The sequence below is a fragment of the Haliotis rubra genome, unplaced genomic scaffold (genome assembly GCF_003918875.1).
Source record: "Haliotis rubra isolate DU_JTF1 unplaced genomic scaffold, ASM391887v1 Scf1003, whole genome shotgun sequence".
In the NCBI taxonomy this organism is placed as follows: Eukaryota; Metazoa; Mollusca; class Gastropoda; order Lepetellida; family Haliotidae; genus Haliotis; species Haliotis rubra.
Window position 1 is genome coordinate 299,205 of NW_025764897.1, and position 26,835 is coordinate 326,039.

Consider the following 26,835-nt stretch of genomic DNA (forward strand, 5'->3'; position numbering starts at 1 on the left):
TTATTACAATTTACGTTTTTTTACTATTTACGTCAAGTTTATTACAATTTGCTGCAAGTATTACAATTTGCGTTTTTATTACAATTTACGTCGTAACAGGGGTGACAATGTTGTCTGTAACATAAACATATATGGAGTTGTAGCGTTATAAAAGATACGTTTCGAGTCCAGATTGAAACAATTGATACTGGTTACAGTTTTGTTGATTGTTTGGTTTAAACGTGAATGTTTTTCTGTACCAATACAGGTTCATACGTACTAATTGATCGTTGCCCGTTCGTCAGTCAGACCATCGATTGGTTGTGTTGTTTAACGACGTACTTAGCAATACCGTAGGCGGCCGTATGTAAACAATCGAGTCTGGGCCAGACAATACAGTCATCAACAGAATGAGCATCGATCTACGCAATTGGGATACGGTGAAATGATTTTTTACATACTGTAAATAAGTTTTAATGTTTTAATTTTTAACCATATATTTTAAAACGTAATTGCAAAAGTTTTTTTTATCTGCAATGTAGTATCTCATAGCCCCATGGCGGGTGGCTCGATATATTTTACTTGTATATTTTATTAATTGATATAATCAATGTTGATAAGTATCGAGGTGAGACTTAAGTAAAACTTCTGTCTGTCTGTCTGTGTCTAGCAGGTCAGCGAGTCTGACCACCCGATCCTGTTAGTCGCCTCTTTCGACAAGCATGGGGTACTTAAGACCAATTCTAACCCGGATCTTCACGAGAAAGAACACAGCACAAAATCCAAATTCCCATTGCGAGATAACTTTTCTATTGACAAAATCATAATGACAGTTTTTTTATCAAACCTTTATTCAACTACAGTTTTCTATGTTGGTATGGGGGTCCGTCTTCTCGCAACAAAAAGAAACTGTTCAAAATTGGTAATACTGCCAGCAAACTTGCAGGACTGTCTTGTGAGTATGTTCCTTTTATCTATAAGCACCAGACTGTCAAAAAGGCAACTAGAATTAGAATTGATTTCATCTCACCAATTTGAACTACTTCCTTCTGGACGCTGCTGTCGATTACCTTCACTCAAATCAAACAGTACTCGACAGTCTTTCATACCATCCAGTATTCGTGAATGCGACAAATGTTTTGAGTCATCATGTGATAACTAGTAGAATTATTCAGCCTCTTTACCTGTGCGGATAATTGTATTGAATCATGTCAGTTTTATTGTGTATATGTGTGTAACCAGCATTCATTTTGTGCATGTGATTATTGTGTATATATTTCAAATTGTGTATATAATCATTTTGAGACCGTTTTGATGCAAAAAGAATTTCCTCCGGGATAATAAAGTTAATCTTATGTTATCTTATGTTATCTTATGATTACAAATGCATGTGATTAAACTTGATTCATAGACAAGCATTTGACATATACGTTCTTGTCGACGAATTCAACTTAATAACATGCAGATTTTAATTCGATACACGTTTAAGAGAGCAGGTTCATATGCCAGGTCTTATTCATGTTTTGTACCTTGTTCGTATTTCAAAAACGAAATGGTAAACATCCAGTGTCTGTGTACCGACTATTGTCTAGTGTCTGTGTACTGACTATTGTCTAGTGCCTGTGTACTGACTATTGTCTAGTGTCTGTGTACCGACTATTGTCTAGTGTCTGTGTACTGACTATTGTCTAGTGTCTGTGTACTGACTATTGTCTAGTGTGTGTGTACCGACTATTGTCTAGTGTCTGTGTACTGACTGTTGTCTAGTGTCAGTGTACCGACTATTGTCTAGTGTCTGTGTACCGACTATTGTCTAGTGTCTGTGTACCGACTATTGTCTAGTGTCTCTGTACTGACTATTGTCTAGTGTCTGTGTACCGACTATTGTCTAGTGTCTGTGTACCGACTATTGTCTAGTGTCTGTGTACCGACTATTGTCTAGTGTCTGTGTACCGACTATTGTCTAGTGTCTGTGTACTGACTATTGTCTAGTGTCTGTGTACTGACTATTGTCTAGTGTCTGTGTACTGACTATTGTGTAGTGTCTGTGTACCGACTATTGTCTAGTGTCTGTGTACCGACTATTGTCTAGTGTCTGTGTACTGACTATTGTCTAGTGTCTGTGTACTGACTATTGTCTAGTGTCTGTACTGACTATTGTCTAGTGTCTGTGTACCGACTATTGTCTAGTGTCTGTGTACCGACTATTGTCTAGTGTCTGTGTACCGACTATTGTCTAGTGTCTGTGTACCGACTATTGTCTAGTGTCTGTGTACCGACTATTGTCTAGTGTCTGTATACCGACTGTGGTCTAGTATCTGTGTACCGACTATTGTCTAGTGTCTGTGTACTGACTTTTGTCTAGTATCTGTGTACTGACTATTGTCTATGTCTGTTTACCGACTATTGTCTAGTGTCTGTGTACCGACTATTGTCTATGTACCGACTATTGACTAGTGTCTGTGTACTGACTATTGTCTAGTGTACTGACTATTGTCTAGTGTCTGTGTACCGACTTTTGGCTAGTGTCTGTGTACCGACTGTTGTCTAGTGTCTGTGTACCGACTATTGTCTAGTGTCTGTGTACTGACTATTATGTATGTATTGACTATTGTCTAGTGTCTGTGTATTGACTATTGCTGGACACTGCTCACAAGCAGCATTGTTTTACGCCACTTTTAGCAACCTTCCAGCAATATCCGGGCGGGAGACACCACAAATGGAGTTCACACGCCGTACCCATGTGGGGAATCGAACCTGGGTCTGACGAGCATCAAGGAAAATCTTAACTAGAATCCGCGACCAACGGATCAGAGTACGCAACAGCGTCTACCTTTGGCAGGAAATGTTTAAATATAATTTTAAAAAAAAACACACAATTAAGAGTCATTGAGTTTATTTTTGTACATATTTTTGACAGATCGACCCCTTCCTCCTCCACAGACACCGAAAAACCTGAAAACCAGATTTGAAGATTTTACATAAATGATAGAATACACAATACCTTTATAGCAATATTCCAGCAATATCACGGCAGGGGACACCAAAATGGGCTTCACACATTGCACCTGAGTGGGGCATCGAACTGGGTCTTCAGCGTAACGAGCGATCGTTTTAACCACTAGGCTACTCCACCACCCCATGAAGACAGTGAGGGCGTCTTGATGTTTACTAAGTTCGATTCACTGGACAATCACCGGTATTGTGCTCACCAAGGAGTCATTCATGTAGGGCGGCCTTTCCAAGGTAGGGGTAAAATTTGTGGCCGCCCACCAACACCTTATTTTATAGCCATTGCCAGAGGAGCAATTCGTTTTACTTTTTAAGCCTTATCCCTTAATTAATTGAAAGCAGATAACGCAAATATTTGAAGAGTTCTGTGATTGAGTAAACTGGAATTGGCAGTCCACTTCCGAATGGAAAAAAGAAAGGCCTCGTGAGATGTTGGCCTAGAAAAAACGTCAATGAGTTTAGTTTTTATTTTTAGCAATATTTCAGCAATATCACGACGGGGGTACCAGAAATGGGCTTCACACACTGTACCCGTCTGGGGAGTCGAACCTGGGTTTTCGGCGTGACGAGCGAACGCTCTAACCACTAGGCTACCCACCGCCCCCCCCTCAGAAATGATGGAGTTGTTAGACGCCTGTACCTTTGTTCCCTAAAGTATACAGCAAGGAGAAGAGCCGGGACAGAACAATCCGGAATCCACCCGTCCCGCAAGAGCGCTGCATGCTTCCGGGGTGGGAAACAGACATGTTCCTCCAGCCAACCGACACACTATGGATAATAATAATAATAACAATGATAATGCAGCAATAATATATTCTTAAAAACAAAAAAGGGCATTGGCGGATCCGGGGTGGGCTGGGGTGTGTGGGTTGTGCAATTCCGTATTGCACCCCAGATTCCGTATTGAACCCCTGCCGGTTCTACGGATTTGTTACATTAAGTAACAGATTCATGCAAGATAAGAGGGTATATAATAAATATAGAACGTCATACTAGTGCATTTGGATGTTTTGTATTGAACTCGAAGATGTCATGGGAGCAGAGAAACAACTCGTACTTCGAACTCGTTGCTTCTCTGCTCCCATGACATCTTCGAGTTCACACATCCAAATGCTCTCTCTCTCTCTCTCTCTCTCTCTGTCTCTCTCTCCCCCTCCCTCCCTCTCTCTCTATATGTCATGCGTCAACCAAGTGAACACGCCTGAATACCAGATACCACCAGTAGCCTCTTACGGCCATATGAAACATGTCATGACAAAAATAATTTACTTGGTAGTGTTGCTAAAGTCGTAGTAGATGATGTTGTTGTCGTGGTAGTTGATGTTGTAGTCGTAGTAGCTGATGTTGGTGCTGATGTTGTAGTTGTAGTAGCTGATGTTGTTGGTGAAGTCGTGGTAGTTGATGTAGTAGTTGTGGTAGATGATGTTGTTGGTGAAGTGGTGGTAGTTGATGTTGCAGTTGTTGTAGCTGATGTTGTCGGTGTAGTCGATGTTGTAATTGTTGTAGCTGATGTTGTGGGTGTAGTCGATGTTGTTGATGTGCTAGTTGTGGTAGCTGATGTTGTTGGTGAAATTGTGGTAGTTGATGTTGTAGTCGTAGTAGATGATGTTGTTGGTGTGGTCGTGGTAGTTGATGTTGTAGTCGTGGTAGTTGTCGAACCATTTCGACAGATCTCAAGATTTTCAATGCTTTCCAGAATACATATTTCAAAGTTATGAAACCTGAAAATTAAAATATACCATAAGTAACTTTAGATACATCCTATGAAGAATTACAGATTATCTGGTAAAAGCGCTAACCAATTATTTTCGATGATTGATCGGTTGTAATGAACCAATCATCAATTATGAAATTTTAACCAATTCCTAACACTAGAACTTACCAACTGAAGCGGTTGCAACATGACTTCTTGTCAGCAATGTCTCTTCTCAAGCCTGTAATAGGGAAGACGAAACTGCTTGAACCAAAATTCAACCATTTTGATGGTCATGCTTGGGGACTGACCATACAATATAACATTAATGTTGTAGTAGGTACTTAGCTCTCAACGATACTTCAGCTATATGGCGGCGGTCTGTAAATAATCTATATTAATAATCTATGCAACTTTCCCATAGTAGATGATGAAGCTCACTGCATATTGAGATGACCAAATGAGACATGTACCATCCCCTGATCTAACAATGATGACCAATATATCAAAACATAAACATCTGTTCACTTCGAAATGACCCGTGAAGATCCGGGTTAGAATTGATCTTCAGCAACCCATGCTTGTCGTTAGAGGCCACTGACGCGATCGGGTGGTCAGACTCGCTGACTTGGTTGACACATGTCATCGTATCCCAATTGCGTAGATTGTTCATCACTGGACTGTTTGGTCCAGACTCGATTATTCACAGACCACAGCCGTAGCTGGAATATTGCAGAGTGCGGCGTTAAATAACAATCAAACCAAACCTCGAAATGAAATAGAAGAATACCTTTCGCAATAGAATACATTGGGCGTACAACCCGCACTGAAGGTAATCGCTGAACCTCAAGGGTCACGTAATGTATTCGCTGAAGGTGTAAGCTAGACTAAGTCTTCCCTATCCGTACAACCAAACACACCCACAATTGGCATCAAAGAGAAAGTATTTGCTTGCTAACTGTCATTCACAGCAGTAGTCCTGCCACACGATGGCGTCCAACGAGCAGACCAGACAATGAAGTGATTATCCAGCCAATTCAGTGACACAGTGAAACAGTACTGATATTCGCAGGACTAAAACGAAATTATAAAGCCAAGATATTTTAAGGACGTCCCTTTGTCTATTTTGATGCAACGTTTCGGCACAGTAAAAACGAAAATATAAAGCCAATATATTTTAAGGACGTCATCTTCCTTTGTCTACTTTAATGCAACGCTTCGGCACAGATCCTTGGGTCGTTATTAAGCAACAGTGGCGGTTGATCATAATGGAACAACTCGTGCTTGACAGCAAAAGTGCCTACCGAAATTTCGCCTCATTTGAGAATAAAGCGTTGTCAACCATAAAATATCTTGACTTTACTGTTACTTGATAACTTTTGAAATTGCAAGTCAAAAGGTTAAAAGCACGATGGTTAATTTTGAATTAAGCTTGCTGTGCGTCTGTAAAGAAGCTCAAAGTGAGCTGAAATTTAGCTCACGTCCATCATCCTCCATGTTCTGTAGTTAGGACACCCTTTTCTGCATTGCACTTGGTTGACCTAACATCCCACTTAATAATATTAAGCTCTTACTTACAAAATCCTAATATTACTTTGTTGGATTTATAAATTTAATGTTTTTTAATGAGAAAATTAATTGGAAATGTCACGTTTTTATCTCGTTACTTTGTGTTCTCGTCATTTCGACCATTTTCTTGTTAATTTATGTCTATTGTATACTTGCTGTCTTATTTTATCTCAAAGTTTCTATTTTTGTTACCGTTGACTCGGTTATTTTATCATTTGTGCAGGTTCATATTAAATGGTAGAAAATTCGAGGATATTTTCTTAGGAAGTAACATTTTTTTAACATAAACTTGAAATAACGAGAATATAATATTTGCGAAAAGAGAGAAAATAAAAACTTAACAAATTATTAAAATACCGTGAAAATGAAAACATATCTGTGATACCAAAGTGGAGGCACTGGGTGTCATAGCGTTTCCGTTGGGTTGTTATGAGAAAATACAGGTGACAAATACATTTTGCCCGGGTGGGATTTTTTTTCCGCCCACCGAATCACTGTTGCTGACATCCGCACGAAGTTTACAACACATACAAGTTATTATTTTATCGTTTGTTTAGGTACATATTAAAATAATTTCAGAATATTGGCGTGGTAACGAGGAAATAATCGAAACAACGAGAAACCAAAACTGAATTTTTGAATATTTAAAATATACTTGAAATAACCAGAAAATATTAGAAATTACGAACATATTTTTGTGAAGTAACGAGAAAATTGAAAAATAACATTGTGTTAATACCGTGAAAATGAAAACATATTTGTGACAGCAAAGTGGAGGCATAAATGACATAGAATTTCCATGGGGTTGTTTACGTGAAAATACAGGTGACAAATACATGAATGTTACAACACAACTTCAAGTAATTATTATCGTTTGTTCAGGTACATATTAAAAAAATTCGAGAATATTGTCGAAGTAACGAGGAAGTAATCGAAGCAACGAGAAACCAAAACAAATGATTAAAATACCGTGAAGACGTAAACATATTTGTGACACCAACTTGGAGGCATACATGACATAGAGTTTCCGTGGGGTGGTTATGAGAAAACACAGGTGACAAATGCATGAATTTGACAATCACTGTTGCTGATGTCCTCATAAAGTTAACAACACGACTTCAAGTAACCCTGAATATTTGCAAACGTCAGTTACAACACGAAGGTGTGAGAAGCGACGACACAGGGGACTTTATGTTCCCCGCCTGGGTCATATTACGTTCCTGCAGCTACTTTCCTGCATTTCTAAGCGACATAACAAGAATGATTACAATCGGAGTCTGGTTCAAACACGGCGTGCACAAAGGACGATGCATTTTTCTCGGCCTGTACCACATTGCATCAAACAGAGGGTCTTAAAGTCAACTCAATTTACATACATTTACATATTAAAAGAATTCGATAATTCTGTCAAAGTAACGAGGAAGTAATTGAAGCAACGAGAAACTCAAACTGATCATAAGAATATTTAAAATATACTTGAAATAACGAGAAAATAATAGAAAATACGAACATATTTGTGAAGTAACGAGAGAATTAAACAAAAAAAGAATATTAAAATATCGTGAAAATGAAAACATATTTGTGACAGCAAAGTGGAGGCATAAATGACAATGAATTTCCGTGGGGTTGTTTACGAGAAAATACAGGTGACAAATACATGAATTTCACTATCACCTTTGCTGAGAAAAACGAGAAAATGACAAAATAACAAATTATTAAAATACCGTGAAGACGTAAACATATTTGTGACACCAACTTGGAGGCATACATGACATAGAGTTTCCGTGGGGTGGTTATGAGAAAACACATGTGACAAAAGCATGAGTTTGACTATCACAGTATCACTGTTGCTGACGTCCCCAGGAAGTTAACAATACGACTTCAAGTAACCCTGAATATTTGCAAACGTCAGTTACAACACGAAGGTGTGAGAAGCGACGACACAGGGGACTTTTTTTCTCCGCTTGGGTCATATTACGTTCCTGCAGCTACTTTCCTGCATTTCTAAGCGACATAACAAGAATGATTACAATCGGAGTCTGGTTCAAACACGGCGTGCACAAAGGACGATGTATTTTATCTCGGCCTATACCACATTGCATCAAACAGAGGGTCCTAAAGTCAACTCAATTTAAATAATGTATGACATGTTGCAACCATTGCTGATGTCAACTTTAACCCTTCAACAAAAATATGCCTATGTTTAAAAGTTACAATCTGCTACAGAAACGACACATTACTGCTACAGAAACGACACATTACGATGTTTGGGGTAAACATTGCGGCACACTCGTCGTTCATCAGATTAATATTTCAAAATACTCCCAAAATATTTTATCAACACTTGCATCAAAAAATATTGAACCATCCCTTTTCTTGTATATCAATAATATAGAAAATAGAAGGTTGGTGCAAAAGAACATCCATTGTTGACTATCCTCAGAAACAAGTATCTGTAAAGGGAAAATAAAGGGAATGAATAACTGAAAATCAGTGATGACACCCTACCATTATTGGGAAGTTTTCAGGACTTCAGGAATAAGATCCCTTTTGTATGAATATGGTTTTGGATACATTTGGGAAAGACAAAAAGTAGATTGTGCTGAAGTGTTTCTTTCAGAGTTTGTTTTCCGTTTGAAATGTTCATATGAACAAGAATGGCGTACATGTTTGGTTATAGTCCGTTTTAGCTCAAAAGCGGACCGATGAATTGCAATCTGACTCGAAAACTAATAAACATAAACTACCTAATGAAACACTGATCATAATCAAAACGTAAGACCACCTCTGTGAGGTTTTTGCAGAATTTTACGCCGCTTTTAGCAACATTCCGGCAATATCGTGGCGGGGGACACCAGAAATGGCTTCACACATTGAACCCATGTGGGGAATCGAACCCGAATCTTCAGCGTGACGAGCGAACGCCTTAACCACTAGGCTACCCCACCGCCCCTAGTGTGTTTGGGAGCTGTAAATACTTACCATCGAGATCTAATGCCGCCCTGTACCCGCAGTTGGTGTTTCCTCGCCGGCACCACCACAGCTCCTTGATGACAGTTACTCGATATTTCATCATGCTGAAACAGTCATCATCATCATCATCATCATCATCATCATCATCATCATCATCATCATAACAGCTCCTTGATGACAGTTACTCGATATTTCATAATGCTGAAATAGTGATATCCTCCTCCTCATCATCATCATCATTATCATCATCATCATCATCACAGCTCCTCGATGACAGTTACTCGATATTTCATCATGCTGAAATAGTGATATCCTCATCCTCATCATTATCATTGTCATCATTGTCAACAATTTCATCACTAAATCTCTTTCAAATGTCACCTAATACCCATTCCGTTTAGACTGGATATTTATTTATTTATTTATTTATTTATTTATTTATTTATTTATTTATTTATTTATTTATTTATTTATTTATTTATTTATTTATTTATTTATTTATTTATTTATTTATTTATTTATTTATTCATTGCGACTGGTAAGAGAGAGGAAATCTAATTCATGATGAAAATCAATTCGCTTTGCTTCGGAAACATTCTTAAAATGCAAGATGACGAATTGTTATGTAATCAATATTATTGATACACAAAAGTCACAAGAGATTTAAACTGTAGTAAATCATTGAATAAAGCTGAGACAGGTGTGGAAAGTATTACGATAATTGTTTAAAATCATCGGGAGCTTAATTTTCAGTTAATAAATAAACGTGCTAACGGTTAATCCGTATAACTTATGGGGTCTTGCCGTCAGCTGGCTTTGTGTGCAGCACTGTGATGAGTGAGTGAGTGAATTTAGTTGTACGTCACTTTTAGCAATATTTCAGCAATATCACGGCGGGGGACACCAGAAGTGGGCTTCACACATTGTACCCATGTGGGGAATGGAACCCGGGCATTCGGCGTGACGGGCGAACGCCTTAACCACTAGGCTACCCCACCGCCCCAGCACTGTGATGAAGTCGCGGTTTAAAAAGCATGTACATTGCATACAAACTATTGTGCACAAATCATTAAAGACACATCGCATAATTTTGGACTGACTGGCTGAGTTTGGTTTTACGCCGCTTTTAGCAATATTCCAGCAACATCACGGCGGGGGACACCAGAACATAATTTTGGAAATGATGTTATAATTCCTTAATAGATAATGCTAATGAACTATATATAACATAAGTACACATTGTCACTTAGATCATAATCGTTATCAACGTCAGCAAATCTTTTCGACATATATTCGATCACTCGTAACTAGAGCGACATGTGATACCAGCATCGCTTCGTACCAACACACAAATTACGAATGAATGAAAGAATGAATGAATGAATGAATGAATGAATGAATGAATTTCCTCCAGAATCTACATCCGAAGATTTACAATATGCTTGATGTTACTCAGAGCAAATACATGTTGATATGTACATGAATATAAATATGAGTCCTAGTGACACTGGCTGTATAAGTAAATAGACGATATCACATATGTACACAAATGACAGCTATTGCTGCACAGCAGATGAAAAGCGAGGATGGTCTAAGATTTTTTCAGATGAAGTATATATACTGAGGGAAAAAAATAAGGGATCACATGAAAGCACAAGTGTTCCCTTATTTTTTTCCAGAAACCTCGAAAAAAAATAGAGGAACACTTGTCCTTTCATGTGATTCCTTATTTTTTTCCCTCAGTTTATTTACAGAATAATAGTCATACGCTTTCCCAAGTGGTCTGGCTTACAATTCCAGGTAGTATTTGAGCCGAACTCCCAAATAGTGCAAGCATCTCATTTTCATCGAAGAGTTCAATTTGAACATGACTTTCAACATCCAGTTTGTCAATGAGGGTGGAGAAGAAGTCATTTCGTTCTTTTATATAATACTCACAGTGTAAAAGTACATGTCTGTCATTATCAAAGCATGCCTGCCACATTAATATTTGGAACATTCTCGAGATGTAATTGGTCTGGAAGCTATCTTAAGAGAGTACTGGATGCAATATCTAAGATGAGGATACGTTAGTGCTAATTTCCATAGCATATGCAGCTTAAGTTTTCAATGAGTTGACCTGTATCTGACCAGAGTTTGGTTTTACGCCGCTTTTAGCAATATTCCAGCAATATCACAGCGGGGGACACCAGAAATGGGCTTCACACATTATACCAGTGTGGAGAGTCGAATCGCTCGTGACAATATTCCAGAAATATCACGGCACCAGGAATGGGCTTCACACATTGTACCCATGTGGGGAATCAAACCCGGGTCTTTGGCGTGACGAGCAAACGCTTTAACCACTAGGCTACCCCACAGCACCTCTTGAGGAATGAAATAACCTTTTTATACTTGAATTTGAAGTCACAAATAGTATTAAGTAGGTTGTATTAATACAAGAACAGCGATACAGGTAAGAAAGAAATATTATTGTATCTACAGAGCAGTTGTAGATGTAAAAACATGGTTCCATATTTTCTGTTTGTTATAAGTGTCATTGTGGGGTGATTGAATATGAGTACCCAAAATAGCTTGCGACACCATTTCGAGAAAACATGTTGTCATAAACCTATCACAACATAGTCATGTAGCATAACAAAAGGCAGCTTGTGATGCATGATATAGAGATAACCGCATAATATGCTTCTAATTTCAGTTTGGTGACATAAAATATGACATAATCATATGAATTATTGTCTTACTAATATTGTCTTTCCTTCATCTTTAAGTATTGGCCTATATTAATGGAAACCATTTATTCAATTAATGTATTCTCTCATTTCATAATATATACTACTATGACACACTTATGTAGTAATAATGGTACCAAGGTAAGGTTAATGTGAATATCATATAGCCGTGCACAAGTGTCAAATCAGGTCTACCAGTACAGTCAGAATTGACACACTGACACCAGTGTCTGGGTAATTAAATGACAAATGACATAAAGCCAAATCTGCAGTCAAATATAAACTGAATGTATTAATACAGGAGTGACAAATTATATCACAGTAAACAGATAACTACATATTACAAGTGGGGTATGCAAGTGCAATATATAATGTGCACTAGTATATTTACTTTAACGTTCACATTGTTCAGTAACTTCCACAGTCAATCAATCCGTCATTAACCTGCAAGAACAAAATATGCTGTTGAAATACAAGCTTCGACATTATTTGTCATACAAACACAAGCATGAATTCTACGCATATTTTTTCTTAATTTAAAAACTAGAACGGCCCTAGTTAGAGAACATGCCTCAGCCTTGCACAGCAATCTCCTTTCACTGTTACATTTATAAAGTACTAATGTGTACTTGTACTTTAATGTACTTTCACCAAACCGTACGCAGATAGCTCCTGTGTCATACCTAACACAACCACCAAGATTGATTCAAATCCATCAATAACTTTTTTAGATATTATTCATATTCTCTATTTCTTTAACATTGCGATTATTTTCAAAGTACCTCTGTGTCCATGCACTTTAACATACACTCTTCAAAAAATAATGATCGAGAGTTTGTACGCATATGTCAATGCACACAGCGGTACATCCAACAACTCATTCAATCTGTGTCAAGGAGGTGTCGTGCAGTTCTAGCAGTAAGAGGTGGTCATACAAGGTAGTAACGTCTACGTCACGTCGTGGACAGCAGTAATGACTATGATGACTGTCATTCTTGTGAAATGTGCACGAGATACCAATGCATTGCTCTACATAACTTCAATGCTGTACCGTATATTTTCCTGATTTACATAATTGAATAAGACCAATATTTTCAATGATATTTTGCTTTTGCGTTCCTTTTTTGAAGAGTGTACTTTCTTCAACATCTAATTGATTTGTCCTGGGGATATACCCAAGAGATCCAGTAAGTTTCATTGAAATCCATCTAGTAGCTTTTGAGTAAAGATGCTAACACATAAATAGACACAAAAACAGGACTGAATGCATACACTCCGCAACAAACCTTCGGTTTTGGCAGAAGCAATTATATATATATTATACATATATTATTGAGATTCATGATATATAATGGTAGTTGTATATCATCCATCACAAGGTACATTTTGACATACTACATGCCTATGTTGTGATAGGTTTATAAAAATATGTTTTTCTCACATTGGTGTTGCAGCTCGATTATGGGTACCGATGTTCAGTTAACCCAGAATGACATTTAAAATCATCAGAAAAAATGGAACCATGTTTTTTTCTGAATCCATACGCAATACTGATTACAATTATCAGTGGTTCCAAACAGTAACATGCACTTCCCACGGAAAGCATTTTTGCTCCATAAGCCCCTGCACTATAAGCGGTTAACTCAAAGGTAAAAATGTATAGCTGTCCTAATTTTAAAAGTTACTTTGATGATTTCGGTGGTGTTAGTTTGGTATCATGTATCATAGAGACGTTGGGGCCAACGTGGGACAAGTGAAACCGACCTCGATAAAAACTTGTTTACAATATGGCGTCGACATTCTGAAGGTGTAATCACCCCTCTGAAATCCCATTTTGCGACAAAATATGAAACTGTTAGGGTAATTAATTCACACGGTGAGGTGGTTTGATCAGTCTCACGAGACTTTCGCCCTTTCGTATACAAAAAGCAACGTTTTCTTGTCTGAACGGGTGTGCATGTAGAAAACAGGTAGACAAGAATTCCATGCACAGCTTTGTCCACGATACGAACGGGCTCAGTCGATTACTTCGGGCTTAGCCATGTTAACATGTTGCTCACGAACGCCCCACCCCTAAAGGTAACACGCACCAACTTGATATTGACGACAACAGTTGTCTTACTGTGAATCGGCATCATAAACCGAACGACAGTCTGTTCTGTCCTCTCATCTCTAGTGCTGTGCTTTAATCGCCATGACACCATCAATGAAAATATTACATTCTTGAACTACAAATTCCAGTTGAAGATTAAACGTCTACAGTGTTACTCCAATAACTGTACAGTGGATTGAAGTAAATATTACTGACCTGTTTGATCAGGTAACAGTGGACTGAAGTAAATATTACTGATCTGTTTTGATCAGGTAACAGTGGATTGAAGTAAATATTATTAACCTGTTTGATCAGGTAACAGTGGACTGAAGTAAATATTATTAACCTGTTTTGATCACGTAACAGTGGACTGAAGTAAATATTACTAACCTGTTTGAACAGGTAACAGTGGATTGAAGTAAATATTACTAACCTGTTTGATCAGGTAACAGTGGACTGAAGTAAACATTACTGACCTGTTTTGATCAGGTAACAGTGGACTGAAGTAAATATTACTAACCTGTCTGATCAGGTAACAGTTGAATGAAGTAAATATTACTAACCTGTTTGATCAGGTAACAGTGGACTGAAGTAAATATTACTGACCTGTTTTGATCAGGTAACAGTGGACTGAAGTAAATATTACTAACCTGTTTGATCAGGTAACAGAGGATTGAAGTAAATATTATTAACCTGTTTGATCAGGTAACAGAGGACTGAAGTAAATATTACTGACCTGTTTTGATCAGGTAACAGTGGACTGAAGTAAATATTACTGACCTGTTTTGATCAGGTAACAGTGGATTGAAGTAAATATTATTAACTTGTTTGATCAGGTAACAGTGGACTGAAGTAAATATTACTCACCTGTTTGATCAACTAACAGTGGATTGAAGTAAATATTACTAACCTGTTTGATCAGGTAACAGTGGACTGAAGTAAATATTACTAACCTGTTTGATCAGGTAACAGTGGACTGAAGTAAATATTACTAACCTGTTTGATCAGGTAACAGTGGACTGAAGTAAATATTACTGACCTGTTTGATCAGGTAACAGTGGATTGAAGTAAATATTACTAACCTGTTTGATCAGGTAACAGTGGACTGAAGTAAATATTACTGACCTGTTTGATCAGGTAACAGTGGACTGAAGTAAATATTACTAACCTGTTTGATCAGGTAACAGTGGACTGAAGTAAATATTACTAACCTGTTTGATCTGGTAACAGTGAATTAAAGTAAATATTACTAACCAATTTGATCAGGTAACAGTGGACTGAAATAAATATTACTAACCTGTTTGATCAGGTAACAGTGGACTGAAGTAAATATTACTAACCAGTTTGATCAACTAACAGTAGATTGAACTAAATATTATTAACCTGTTTGATCAACTAACAGTGGACTGAAGTAAATATTACTGACCTGTTTGATCAGGTAACAGTGGACTGAAGTAAATATTGCTGACCAGTTTGATCAGGTAACAGTGGATTGAAGTAAATATTACTAACCTGTTTGATCAGGTAACAGTGGACTGAAGTAAATATTACTCCATACTATGATCCACTACCCGTGCTTCAAACAGTTCAAAATTAACATTGAGGTGTTTGGTAAGATACATTAGGAGATAAACGTACTGTGTTTGGAAATTAGATGAATGTTAGACCGAATTGATAGTCTCTAAATTTCATTTGAAGCCGCACGCGTAGCAGGTAGGTAAATGTGTACGAACGTTTTGCCGCACAAATAGGGATAGATAGGGATGCATTTTTACAATGTTTTCTGATTTATATGTTAGATATTGTTTGTTTATATTTGGAGCTGTGTATTGTATTGAGTTTGAATATTTTTATAATAGAAGATAATAATTATGATAGTGAGGTTCTCTCATAATTGTGGAGGAGAAATCGTATAAATGTATTTTTCGAGTTTTAATAAATGTTTCATCAGCATTTCCATCACGTCTGTTGTGTTGATATTAGTCATGTTGGGGGCCAAGCTGAATTAGTGCGGCAGTGTTGTATACGTGCGCAGTGAAGTGCTGTGAAATCAGATGCATTTTCAATCCAAATTGATACCGTCTGATTTTATTGATTGACCAATCAAATTCGAGCATTTCACGTAGCCATGGTAGAATACATTGTTGACCAGTGAACAACTTATAATTTATCATCCAAAACTGTGTTCCACAGGAGATATTGCTCGTGAAAGATCAACGATATCTCCTAGGAGATATCGTTTTGACAGTAGATTTTGTACAATGCCCTGACAATGTTATGACGTCATGAACTTGATGACGTCACAATGCTATGACATTGCTGCACTGCAAATCTAATATGGCTGGACCGTGTTCAGGGATGTACATTTTTCATTGAAAACTAATGAAGAGTGATTTGATGATAAATAGAATCTCACCCTCGTGTCTTCTGATAACAAATCTATCAACACTCGTTGATAAAAGAAAATCTATTCTCGGCAAGCCTCGGCAATATTTGTAACTTTATCAACTCGTGGTGATATATTTGATATCAAAAGACACCCAGGTGAGATTCCCTATACATCATGAAGCTACAGTACATGTGTATTTAGACGTCACAATGCCACTGTGACGTCATCATATCATCTGTAAACGTAGTCAACTTCTCCCCGAAAGAACAACTGAATTAGTTAGGAGAACAATTCGTCTTTTGTGACTTTGAGACAGACAGATTTAAAAATTTTACTAGGCATTTCCCCCAGTGTGTAGCATCATAAATTATGTGTTTGCACTGAACCAATAAAGCAAGCCTGTAATTTGTTACACAACAGATGAGGACACAACAAACTACACGTCTTTGCTAGTTGTGCCGAATGGATGACTAACCCTGTGATTTATGAAAGGTTTGTTGAGCAATAAAACTGTTGATGACCTTAAATTGAAAATTCTTGACATCTGCCAACGGAAGGTGTGTTGCACCTGCTCACCTGTACATTACCTTAGGAGACGGAGTACGTTTTAAACACAAGATATCCCCCAATACGAATAGTTTATGTTTTAACCAAGTCATGCTATGCCCACAATGTGAGCTTATCCATATCGGAGTCATAAAATTTATTTACATTTAAGTTTGTTTGTGATTTTGTTTTTAAAAAAATATTATGACAATTTACTACAATGGATTCTATCTTAAAAGTTGCAAGATATAGTACACGATGTGAATGGACAGGCTAGTTGTTTCTTGTATTTTGTTTAATGTTGTCCGGCTATGATTGGAGCAAGAGAATTGTTGCTGAAAGAAAATAAAAGAATATCATAAATTTCTTTGTTTGTTAATGTGTTGCTTAACGTATAAAAATTCTTTGAATTTCGAAAATATTCGTGGTTCCTGTATATACTACACTATTCATACTTTGCTAAGGATCAAATCATTGATTCAACAGAAAACTATGATGTGGGGTCAAATTTGGTTTAATATCTAAACCTATTGTAAGCATGGATCCACGTTTTCAGTATGTCACTGCATCTTGTGGATCCCATACCTGCTATTGACAGGTGTTGTGTAGTTGTCAATGACCCGTGCCATGATGTGCAAAATGGTTGATTGGTGCCATGAAACCATTTTTATGGTTACTCTTGTATCAAGTGCATACGGTTAGCTTAAAGTGCCTGTTTGCCTAAAGATGTGTTACCATATCATTATTTATCCAGTTTTAAATGGATACAATTTCAAATTATAAATATACGTTTAAGTAAAGTTGCGAGTTTTTTGTGATCCTTATCAAAGATAGACCAATCATCCATGATTACGTTTACATTATGGTTTAATCGATTGCATGCGATGGTACCGTAGCGATCGGCAAAGCAGGCGGGTGGGTGCACCGAAATGTACGGAGGTTGAATTATGTCCATGTGTTAAAGTACTTATTGCCTTTTATATGCATGTTACACGGGGTGGGGTACTTGTGCCAACGAAATGGATTTCGTACCTTCTCTAATTGTTAAACGCACAACATTACAAAATTAAATTCAAAGCAGCTAAACTACACCCTCGGTACAATGCATGGCGTATAGACTTAGATCGTGTCATGTCCAGGGTGTGGTGGATACATAACTCGAACAAGAACATAAATATTTACAAACAAACCATGTCGAGCGCTTGACATGTAACACTTAACAAAGCAAATGTAAACATCACTTCACTTTCAAGGAATCCCAGATGTTGAACTAGATATCTTAATTAGCTGAACTAAAACGCAGTCACCCGATCCACGATATCTATACTAGCCTCTCTCTATCTCTTTTCTCTAATAGCCCTTACTAAACTTAGGTGTTCAAATCACAGATTAATGATAGAGCAAGATAGAAATTTCACATTGCTAAAGATCAACGATTTTGTCATCTACGCATTGTTCCCTGTATTGAAACAGAGTACCATTTCTGCTTAATATGTCCTTTTTTGTCCGATTTGATAAAATTGTTACCTGAATATTATATTGTACATCCAACACATGCTACATTTAATCAGCAGATTTTATTTATTGTTAAATTTCTTGCCATCTAGAAATAATCATGTATTGTAAAGGAGAATATGCATGGCATGCTCTGTACATTGTGCATGCATTTTGTACTACTTGTATAATAAACCGGTGGCCACCTTGGTGTAATAATCTCTCTCTCTCTCTCTCTCTCTCTCTCTCTCTCTCTCTCTCTCTCTCTCTCTCTCTCTCTCTCTCTCTCTCTCTCTCTCTCTCTCTCTCTCTCTCTCTCTCCTCCTCTCTCTCTCCTCTCTCTCTCTCTCTCTCCTCTCTCTCTCTCTCTCTCTCTCTCTCTCTCTCTCTCTCCCTCCCTCCCTCTCTCTCTCCCCTCCCCTCTCTCTCTCTCTCTCTCTCTCTCTCTCTCTCTCTCTCTCTCTCTCTCTCTCTCTCTCTCTCTCCCTCTCTCTCTCTCTCTCTCTCTCTTCTCTCTCTCTCTCTCTCTCTCTCTCTCGGGTTTTCACTATTTATCCCTACTTCACATATTATGGAAGGTAGTACATTCATATTTAAAAAAAACCCATTTAATTCATATCGATCGACCTCTGTCCATAGCCACAAGAAATCACTATTAATATAGAGCTGATTATGTCATTCCTACTGCATGATGGACATATGTTTACAAATCACTTTCAGTGATCACACCAGCTGATTGCGACAGTGAGTGCATGTTTCCCAATCGGTTTGGACTCGTCACCAACACAGGAAAAGGTTAGTCAATTGGTCACCTCCGGGATATTGGTACAAGTTAAAAAATGTATCGGTCATCAACGTGCCCACCTAGATTGTCACAAATGTATAATGAGTGAGTTTAGCAATATTCCAGCAATATCACGGCGAGGGACATCAGAAATAGGCTTCGTTTTGACAAATCACTGCACGATTAATACTTAAACCAGGCGGGTGTAGGAGATGCTGAAGGAGATACAGGATGTATAATTAAGTAAGTAAGTGAACCGGTTTGTAGCTCTCAGTATTTTGCTATCACCATATAATCAATGCTCATGGTCTATTATGTTGTTTTGACGAATCAGAATTCGGTAAAAATCAAGACATTTATCAAAGGTGCGTCAGGTTCGAACATGTAATAAGCCCACCCGTATTTTTGTATGTGTTTCTCATCTCCAACAAGAGAGCTGGCGGGCTGAAAAATTAAAATATATTTATGAATAAAATATGAGAAAACAGTTTTTCACTTATCCGTAACACATTTTTATGAAATTGTTTACTTGCTTGGTAAAAGTCTATAAATTAAATAGTTGATAGAATCGCTTTGCTTCGGAAATTGTTTTAGATTGATATAGATTAAGGAAGATCAAAGTGTGATTTTTAAGAGATTTCAAGAGAAAATGTATCTTCATAACATCAGACCATAAATTTCCACAGCAACACTGAAAAGTGAGATAAGAAAAAATATCTTTCTTAAAATCTACTTAACCTCTGAATGAAAATTCGGGGCAGGTTGAAGATGTGAAGCACAAAATAAGCCCAGGGACAGATTTTGTGTTAGTTGAGTGGTGCGGGATTAATAGTTAGTGGAGCGAATCTCGGTCGTAACCACTCCCACACAACACAACACAACACAACACAATTGTTATGAAATGGGCGAAGTGGTAAACATATTATTTGCGACTTGGTAGTGCCTTAAGTAGTAAAGTGGGCTAATTCGGCAAGAAAACACTTACATTCCATGCAACGTGTCTCCCGTGTAGTGACTACGGATTACTCGACATAAACTGACCAACAAAAGAAACTTAACATCCATGGGGGCAAAAAAACCAAAACAAACAAGATTCAATGAGTTGGTTATTTGGGGATGTATAAGTAGCAGTTTATTCTGTACATAAACAATTTTCTGGATTTCATCTTCTTTTATTTTATTTTAATAAAGAAGATGAAATCCAGAAAATTCTTTGTGTTGATCAAAAGGCATCTTCTAAACTGCCAATCAAGCATCTAAACTCACGTACAAAGAAAAGTACATTACACACCTGGTGTTTTGGGATTAATTGAGTGTTGTGATTTTGACTGGCAACTTGGGCACGATATCTGTGGTGTTTTTGGCAACATATTAGGAATGTCTGTGACTTATATCACTGTAAAAGCTCTTTTCAAAACATTTATGTCGCTTTTTGGAAAGTAATCCAAAAGCAACCAGGTGTGTACTTTCTGTTGTACGTCTGTTTAGTTTATTCTGTAGTAAGGCAACACGGCCTGAGGACAGTTTTATGCTATAATTTGAGTAGTCCCGTGAGATTTCGTAAATGGAAAGTTTTAATTATACCAAGCAATACATCTAAGAGACATATATTTCTGGTATTTAACAAATTTACATACTAAAAATGTAAATACGTCTTTCTAATGCTGAAGTACTTTGACATTTAAACATAATCAGATTCACATCTTGAAGAGAAGCTAAATTACAATCTGTATATAAAGTATCAGAGTGAAAGGTGATGTAACCTGAAGTACAAAAGAAAGCATACGCATGTTTTTGTTGATTATTGTCCCAAAAGACATTCCGTAAATATAATTTATTTTTATACCGAGCAACACATTTAAGAGATATACATGGCTGGTATTTAGCAAATTTACATACTAAAAATGTAAATACGTTATTCTAATATTTGACTAATTATGACATTTACACATAATACGATTCTCATCTTAAAATTAAATTATAATCTATACATAAAGTATCAGAGTGAAAGGTGATGTGAACTGAAGTACAAACGAAAATATACACATATTTCTAACTACCTAACTCGAAAACTACTAAACATATAATATTCAATGAAACACTGATCAGAGTATTATATGTTTAGTAGTTTTAGAGTTAGACTGCAATTCATCGGTCCGCTTTTGAGGCAATCGGACTATTGTACAAATATCTTGGATCAGCTGACTGCGTTATGTTTCAGCCAATCTAGCTCAACATCCGGGTTCCCTTGAAAGTGATGCTGCTTAAAACATGGTTACCTTTCGAAGGAGGAGCGTGAAAATTTACATTTGCTTTCAAACTACATTGTTAAGGTTACATGTCAAACGAACGACATGGTTTGTTTGTACATATTTATGTTCTTGTTCGAGTTATTCACCACACCCCAACACACGATCTATTTCTGTTCGCCATGCATTATCCCAGGGCAAGGGTGTAGTTATGTCTGCTTTGAAGTTTATTTTGTAATCTTGTGCTTTTATCAATTAGGAGAGCTACGAAATCCATTTCCATTGGCACAAGAACCCAACCCCACCCCACAGGCATATAAAAGCAATATGTACTTTGGTGAGGTGAACACTACCAATAACAGAATGGTGCTCCAGAGTTCACTGGACACAAACACACACCTAACACTACAACTGACTGACTGAGTTTAGTTTTAAGCCGCTTTTAGCAATATTTCAGCAATATCACGGCGGGGGACACCAGAAATGGGCTTAACACATCGAACCCGGGTCTTCGGCGTGACGAGCCAACGCTTTAACCACTAGGCTACCCCACCGCCCCCCTAACACTACAAACATCCCCTAGCCCACTTAACAGTACTTAGGCATATTTCTGATCAAAACTGGCCTTTTAGGTCGAATATAACCCCACATAAGCAACTAGTGCTAACACTGAAAAATAATACAAAACAAGACATAGAAGTAAACAAAACAAATACCAACAAAACCATCCCATAGATGCCCCACTGACACCCGTGTGCAAAATACGCATTATGTCGGAAAGCACATGTTAGATCTCATCATCATCATCATCACCACCACCACCACCATCATCATCATCATCATCATCATCACAGCTCCTTGATGACAGTTACTCGATATTTCATCATGCTGAAATAGTGATATCCTCCTCCTCATCATCATCATTGTCATCATTGTCAACAATTTCATCACTAAATCTCTTTCAAATGTCACTTAATACCCATTCCGTTTAGACTGGATCTTATTTATTTATTTATTTATTTATTTATTTATTTATTTATTTATTTATTTATTTATTTATTTATTGCGACTGGTAAGAGAGAGGAAATCTAATTCATGATGAAAATCAATTCGCTTTGCTTCGGAAACATTCTTAAAATGCAAGATGACGAATTGTTATGTAATCAATATTATTGATACACAAAAGTCACAAGAGATTTAAACTGTAGTAAATCATTGATTAAAGCTTAGACAGGTGTGGAAAGTATTACGATAATTGTTTAATTTTCAGTTTATAAATAAACTTGCTAACGGTTAATCCGTATAACTTATGGGGTCTGGCCGTCAGCTGGCTTTGTGTGCAGCACTGCGATGAGTGAGTGAGTGAATTTAGTTGTACGCCACTTTTAGCAATATTCCAGCAATATAACGGCGGAGGACCTCAGAAGTGGGCTTCACACATTGTACCCATGTGAGGAATCGAACCCGGGCATTCATCATCATCATCATCATCATCATCATCATCATCATCATCATCACCATCACCATCACCACCATCACGGTGAGGTAATTTAAAACATGGACATAATTTAACCGCAATGGCTCTGGTCATGGGAGCGGCCATATTTTCAGAGCCCTGATGTCCTCCCTTTGGCCTATATCGTAGTATATGTGAGTGCTCTCGTTCTCCCTACAGCGTCTGAAGTGCAAAAAAGTCAGCATGAAAGGGCAAGAGTACTTTAATACTAAAAGCATAATAGTACAAGTTTGTACATGTAAACTGATCAAGGGCGAAACCTAGACACTGATATAAGCTACGTTGTGGATATTCTTGCCTCGGGAAGATGATGATGTCTTTTGATTGTAATACTTGATAAATCTCGCAAGTTACCAATGGAATAAGGGAATAAGCTTATTATCACTAGCTCAATTCCATATAACACTAGGTGTCCCTCGACAAAAATCTAACCCTCTGTCAATCTGGAGCCAGCTTAGATACCGGAATGGACATTAGTGAAATGTTATCTCTTAAATTTGATCCCGTTAATGATAAGGGTGACATTAGTTGTCCAGATAACATCATTACAAGAAATAATTTCCTTTATGCACTAAGGGACACTAATATATGACCTACCCTGTATTAATATTGTATAGTCTATGCAGGATATGAACACTGTACGCAGTAGCATGGGGATAGCAAGATTATGTTTGTCTTCAGTCTGCAGCAGTTATGAGCCTTTGATAGGTCAACGTTTGTTTGTGTGTTTGTTTACAGCAACATCTATTGATATTTGCAGCTGTATGACAGTCTCTAAATAACAGAATCAAAACAAGTGATTGATATTGCGAACACTGATACAAGTCATCGCATGACACACAATCCACCCAGTCACTGAAACTGACCACTCACTCACTCACTCACTCACTAGAACTGACCACCCGAACCCTTTGTAGCCAGCATTAATTTTCAGACAAAGGTCAGAAACAAATTAAAAATGGGGCAATACATGTCTTTAATCATCGTGATCTGATCAAGTTGATATTTCGCTCGGGGTCGTTGTCGGGTCACACGACGAGATAAATATGTCAGTTGACAAGATCAGCCAATTAATCTCCATGTATTGATATGCGACAGTTGGAGCCTAAATCGTTGATCATTCGATATTTATGTTTTTTAAATTGCAGATTGAGGGCCATATATAGCAATGAAGGATCGGGCTGCTTGTTTACTGTGTATTATGTTAAGCTTGTTCGGACTTCAATGATATCAGATGATAAAGCATAAAACACAGGACGTCACAATCAAACAGGTGTTTCAAAACAGTTAACGTAAGTGAGTTAACTTAGATTTTAGTAACATCAGCAGTATTTCATCCACATCGTGACTAAAACAAGTTATACATTCATGATACATAAACTTAGATTATAAAAAAACGATAAAGGACAGTAAAAACAGTAAATCACAAATATAGACATAAAACTAGCATGTAAATCTAAACATATTTTACTATTGAAGACAATCCAGTGAAAAAACAGACTATAGATCGTCAATATCTGAAGATAGATCACCATACCAAGGACCATGGGTACATTGGCTTCCTGCATGGAGCCTAGTTGGATTAACACCATGTCATCAGCCGTTGGTGATAGTGCTATTATCTATTTACAAAGGTATATTTAAATGAAAATGTGACAGAATTTCGTTTAAGAAATCAGTAAGTAAATGGATACTGGCGTTATTAAAAAGATCCTTGACTGCGTTCACAGTCAATATAAAATGGAGGAACCTCTCCTTCTAATAAATAAATGTTCGTGTGTATATGGTGAATGGCCAATACGCTAACATCATCATCATCATCATCATCATCATCATCATCATCATCATCAAAACATTTATATAGCACCAATTCCAGTCAAAACGTACTGCTCGGTAGCGGTCTCCGAACAACTCAAGAATGAAAAGTTAGACATTGTATGTTTTCTTAAAAAGTTATGATCGATCACCCAACCCGGTACTGGAAGTTAAGTGTGGGACAACAAAAATACCAAGATTTTCAGATCGGAGACTTCCATTGGGCTGATATCTGGTGATCAGGTCAGATAGATACGTTGGAGCTAGGTTATTGAGGCACTTGAAAACAGAAGTGTTGAGTTTGTATTGGATTCTGTCTGATATGGGAAGCCGGTGTAATCTGTGCAGAACAGGAGTTATGTGAGAGTATTTCTGTGATCTTCTGATCTAACAACATTGTATATATACATATGTATGTATATCTGTACCTTGTTTGGAAATAGATATCACTTAGGCGTCCTTTAAACGCTAACAAAGAAAACGTTTAAAATATCATGCTTGCATCGTTTTTGCATTTATCATGATAACCTGTACGATGTGGTTTGTGAACAATCGAGTCTGAACTGGACAATCAAGTGTTTTACACCATGCGATACGATGCACAGACCATTTATGAGTGAGTGAGTGAGTTGGGTTTTACGCCGATTTTAGCAATATTCCGGCAATATCACGGCGGGGAACACCAGAAATGTGCTTCACACATTGTACCCATGTGGGGAATTGAACCCGGGTCTTCGGCGTGACGAGCGAACGCTTTAACCACTAGACTACCCCACCGCCCCTCATGTATTTATGAAATACTATCAAATAGTGATGGTACCAGTTCGCGGAAAGGTGAGCGTAAGCTGCCCCACCAATGCAAAGTCTGGTCAATTGTTCACCGAATTAATTCGGGAACGTATATTACAAGTAAAAAATGAGGAACTTCATCGGGCATACTATATGTCACTGATGGATCCAATATTGAAATGCCCTCCACAGCTTTAATGAGGCCTTGAATGGTGTAACTTGATCGGACAACCTCTGAGCAAGAGTGGTATGACACTCTGTGAAATCGTGTCAACAAATGGACACAAAACCGCAACACTTAATAAATTACTTACGAAGACCTGCAGTCTTGGCGTAGTTTCTTTCCAGATTTACACTGGACAGCTGTCTCCACCGTGTGGAGCTCTGCGCTCCACAACATCGCCAGAACAACGAGGAACGGAAACAAGGTATTCATCCTCCAGTGAACATAGAAACTAGGAACAGTTGGCGAGTAGCTTCACCGAACGTCTGATTTCTAATAACACAACGCAGTGATTTATACGCTATTGTGATCACGTGACGTATCGATGGGTAACACACGACGGTAAACTCGTTTACAAGTTGATCCAACTGAAAGACTGAAATAAGCCAGACCAGTCGTGCCCCACATATTATTTGCATCGCTGCCTTAAGAAAATTTTGCCTTGGGAAGGTATTATTCGTATCTAAGCTTTATCAGATGAAAATAGCGCCTGTGTTGGGTTGACTTCATGAAAGGAGTAAATTATACGAAGTGTATTCCTTAGGAAGAATGAAGATGATTAAGATAAATATTAGGAAAAACGTACGAAAACACCTTCAAAGGAAACAATTGTCACTCAATTAGAATACAGGTTGCACGGTGGTGAGTCATTTTGTATGCTCAGTCAAGCTGTAAGAGATAATGTGTTGAACGTTCTCAGAGGACGTATCTTGAGCGTCCCTCAACACACATTCGGTGGGACAAAAAATTTGCAAAGAATATAAAGACAAGTTCCACATATGCTTATGGTGAGCGAGTATGGTTTTAGGCAGTTTTTAGCAATATTCCAGCACTATGGGCTTCACACATTGTACCCATGAGGGAATGGAACCTAGGTCTTGGCCGTGACGAGCGAACGCTTTAACCACTAGCCTACCCCATCACCCCTTATAAACTAAACCCTACTTGAGTGAAACTGGCGTTACAGACTGCAATTAACA

The 26,835-nt window shown here is 37.6% G+C and overlaps 1 protein-coding gene and 1 long non-coding RNA gene across 2 annotated transcripts; one reads left to right on the forward strand and one right to left on the reverse strand.

Moving 5' to 3' along the window:
- Positions 1–2,540: 2,540 nt before the first annotated feature.
- Positions 2,541–25,495, forward strand: LOC124267354. The gene is made up of 3 exons (XR_006896009.1): positions 2,541–2,643; positions 8,876–8,878; positions 25,465–25,495. It is a non-coding gene; the product is annotated as an uncharacterized LOC124267354 (long non-coding RNA).
- LOC124267343 (integumentary mucin C.1-like) lies at positions 2,863–26,230 on the reverse strand. Its single transcript, XM_046702260.1, has 6 exons — positions 25,947–26,230; positions 9,236–9,330; positions 4,874–4,925; positions 4,261–4,712; positions 3,632–3,759; positions 2,863–2,934 (listed from the first exon to the last, which is right to left on the reverse strand). The coding sequence occupies exons 1-5, from the start codon at positions 26,066–26,068 to the stop codon at positions 3,641–3,643; spliced, it is 840 nt and encodes a 279-aa protein (XP_046558216.1). The 5' UTR covers positions 26,069–26,230; the 3' UTR covers positions 2,863–2,934; positions 3,632–3,640.
- Positions 26,231–26,835: the final 605 nt, after the last annotated feature.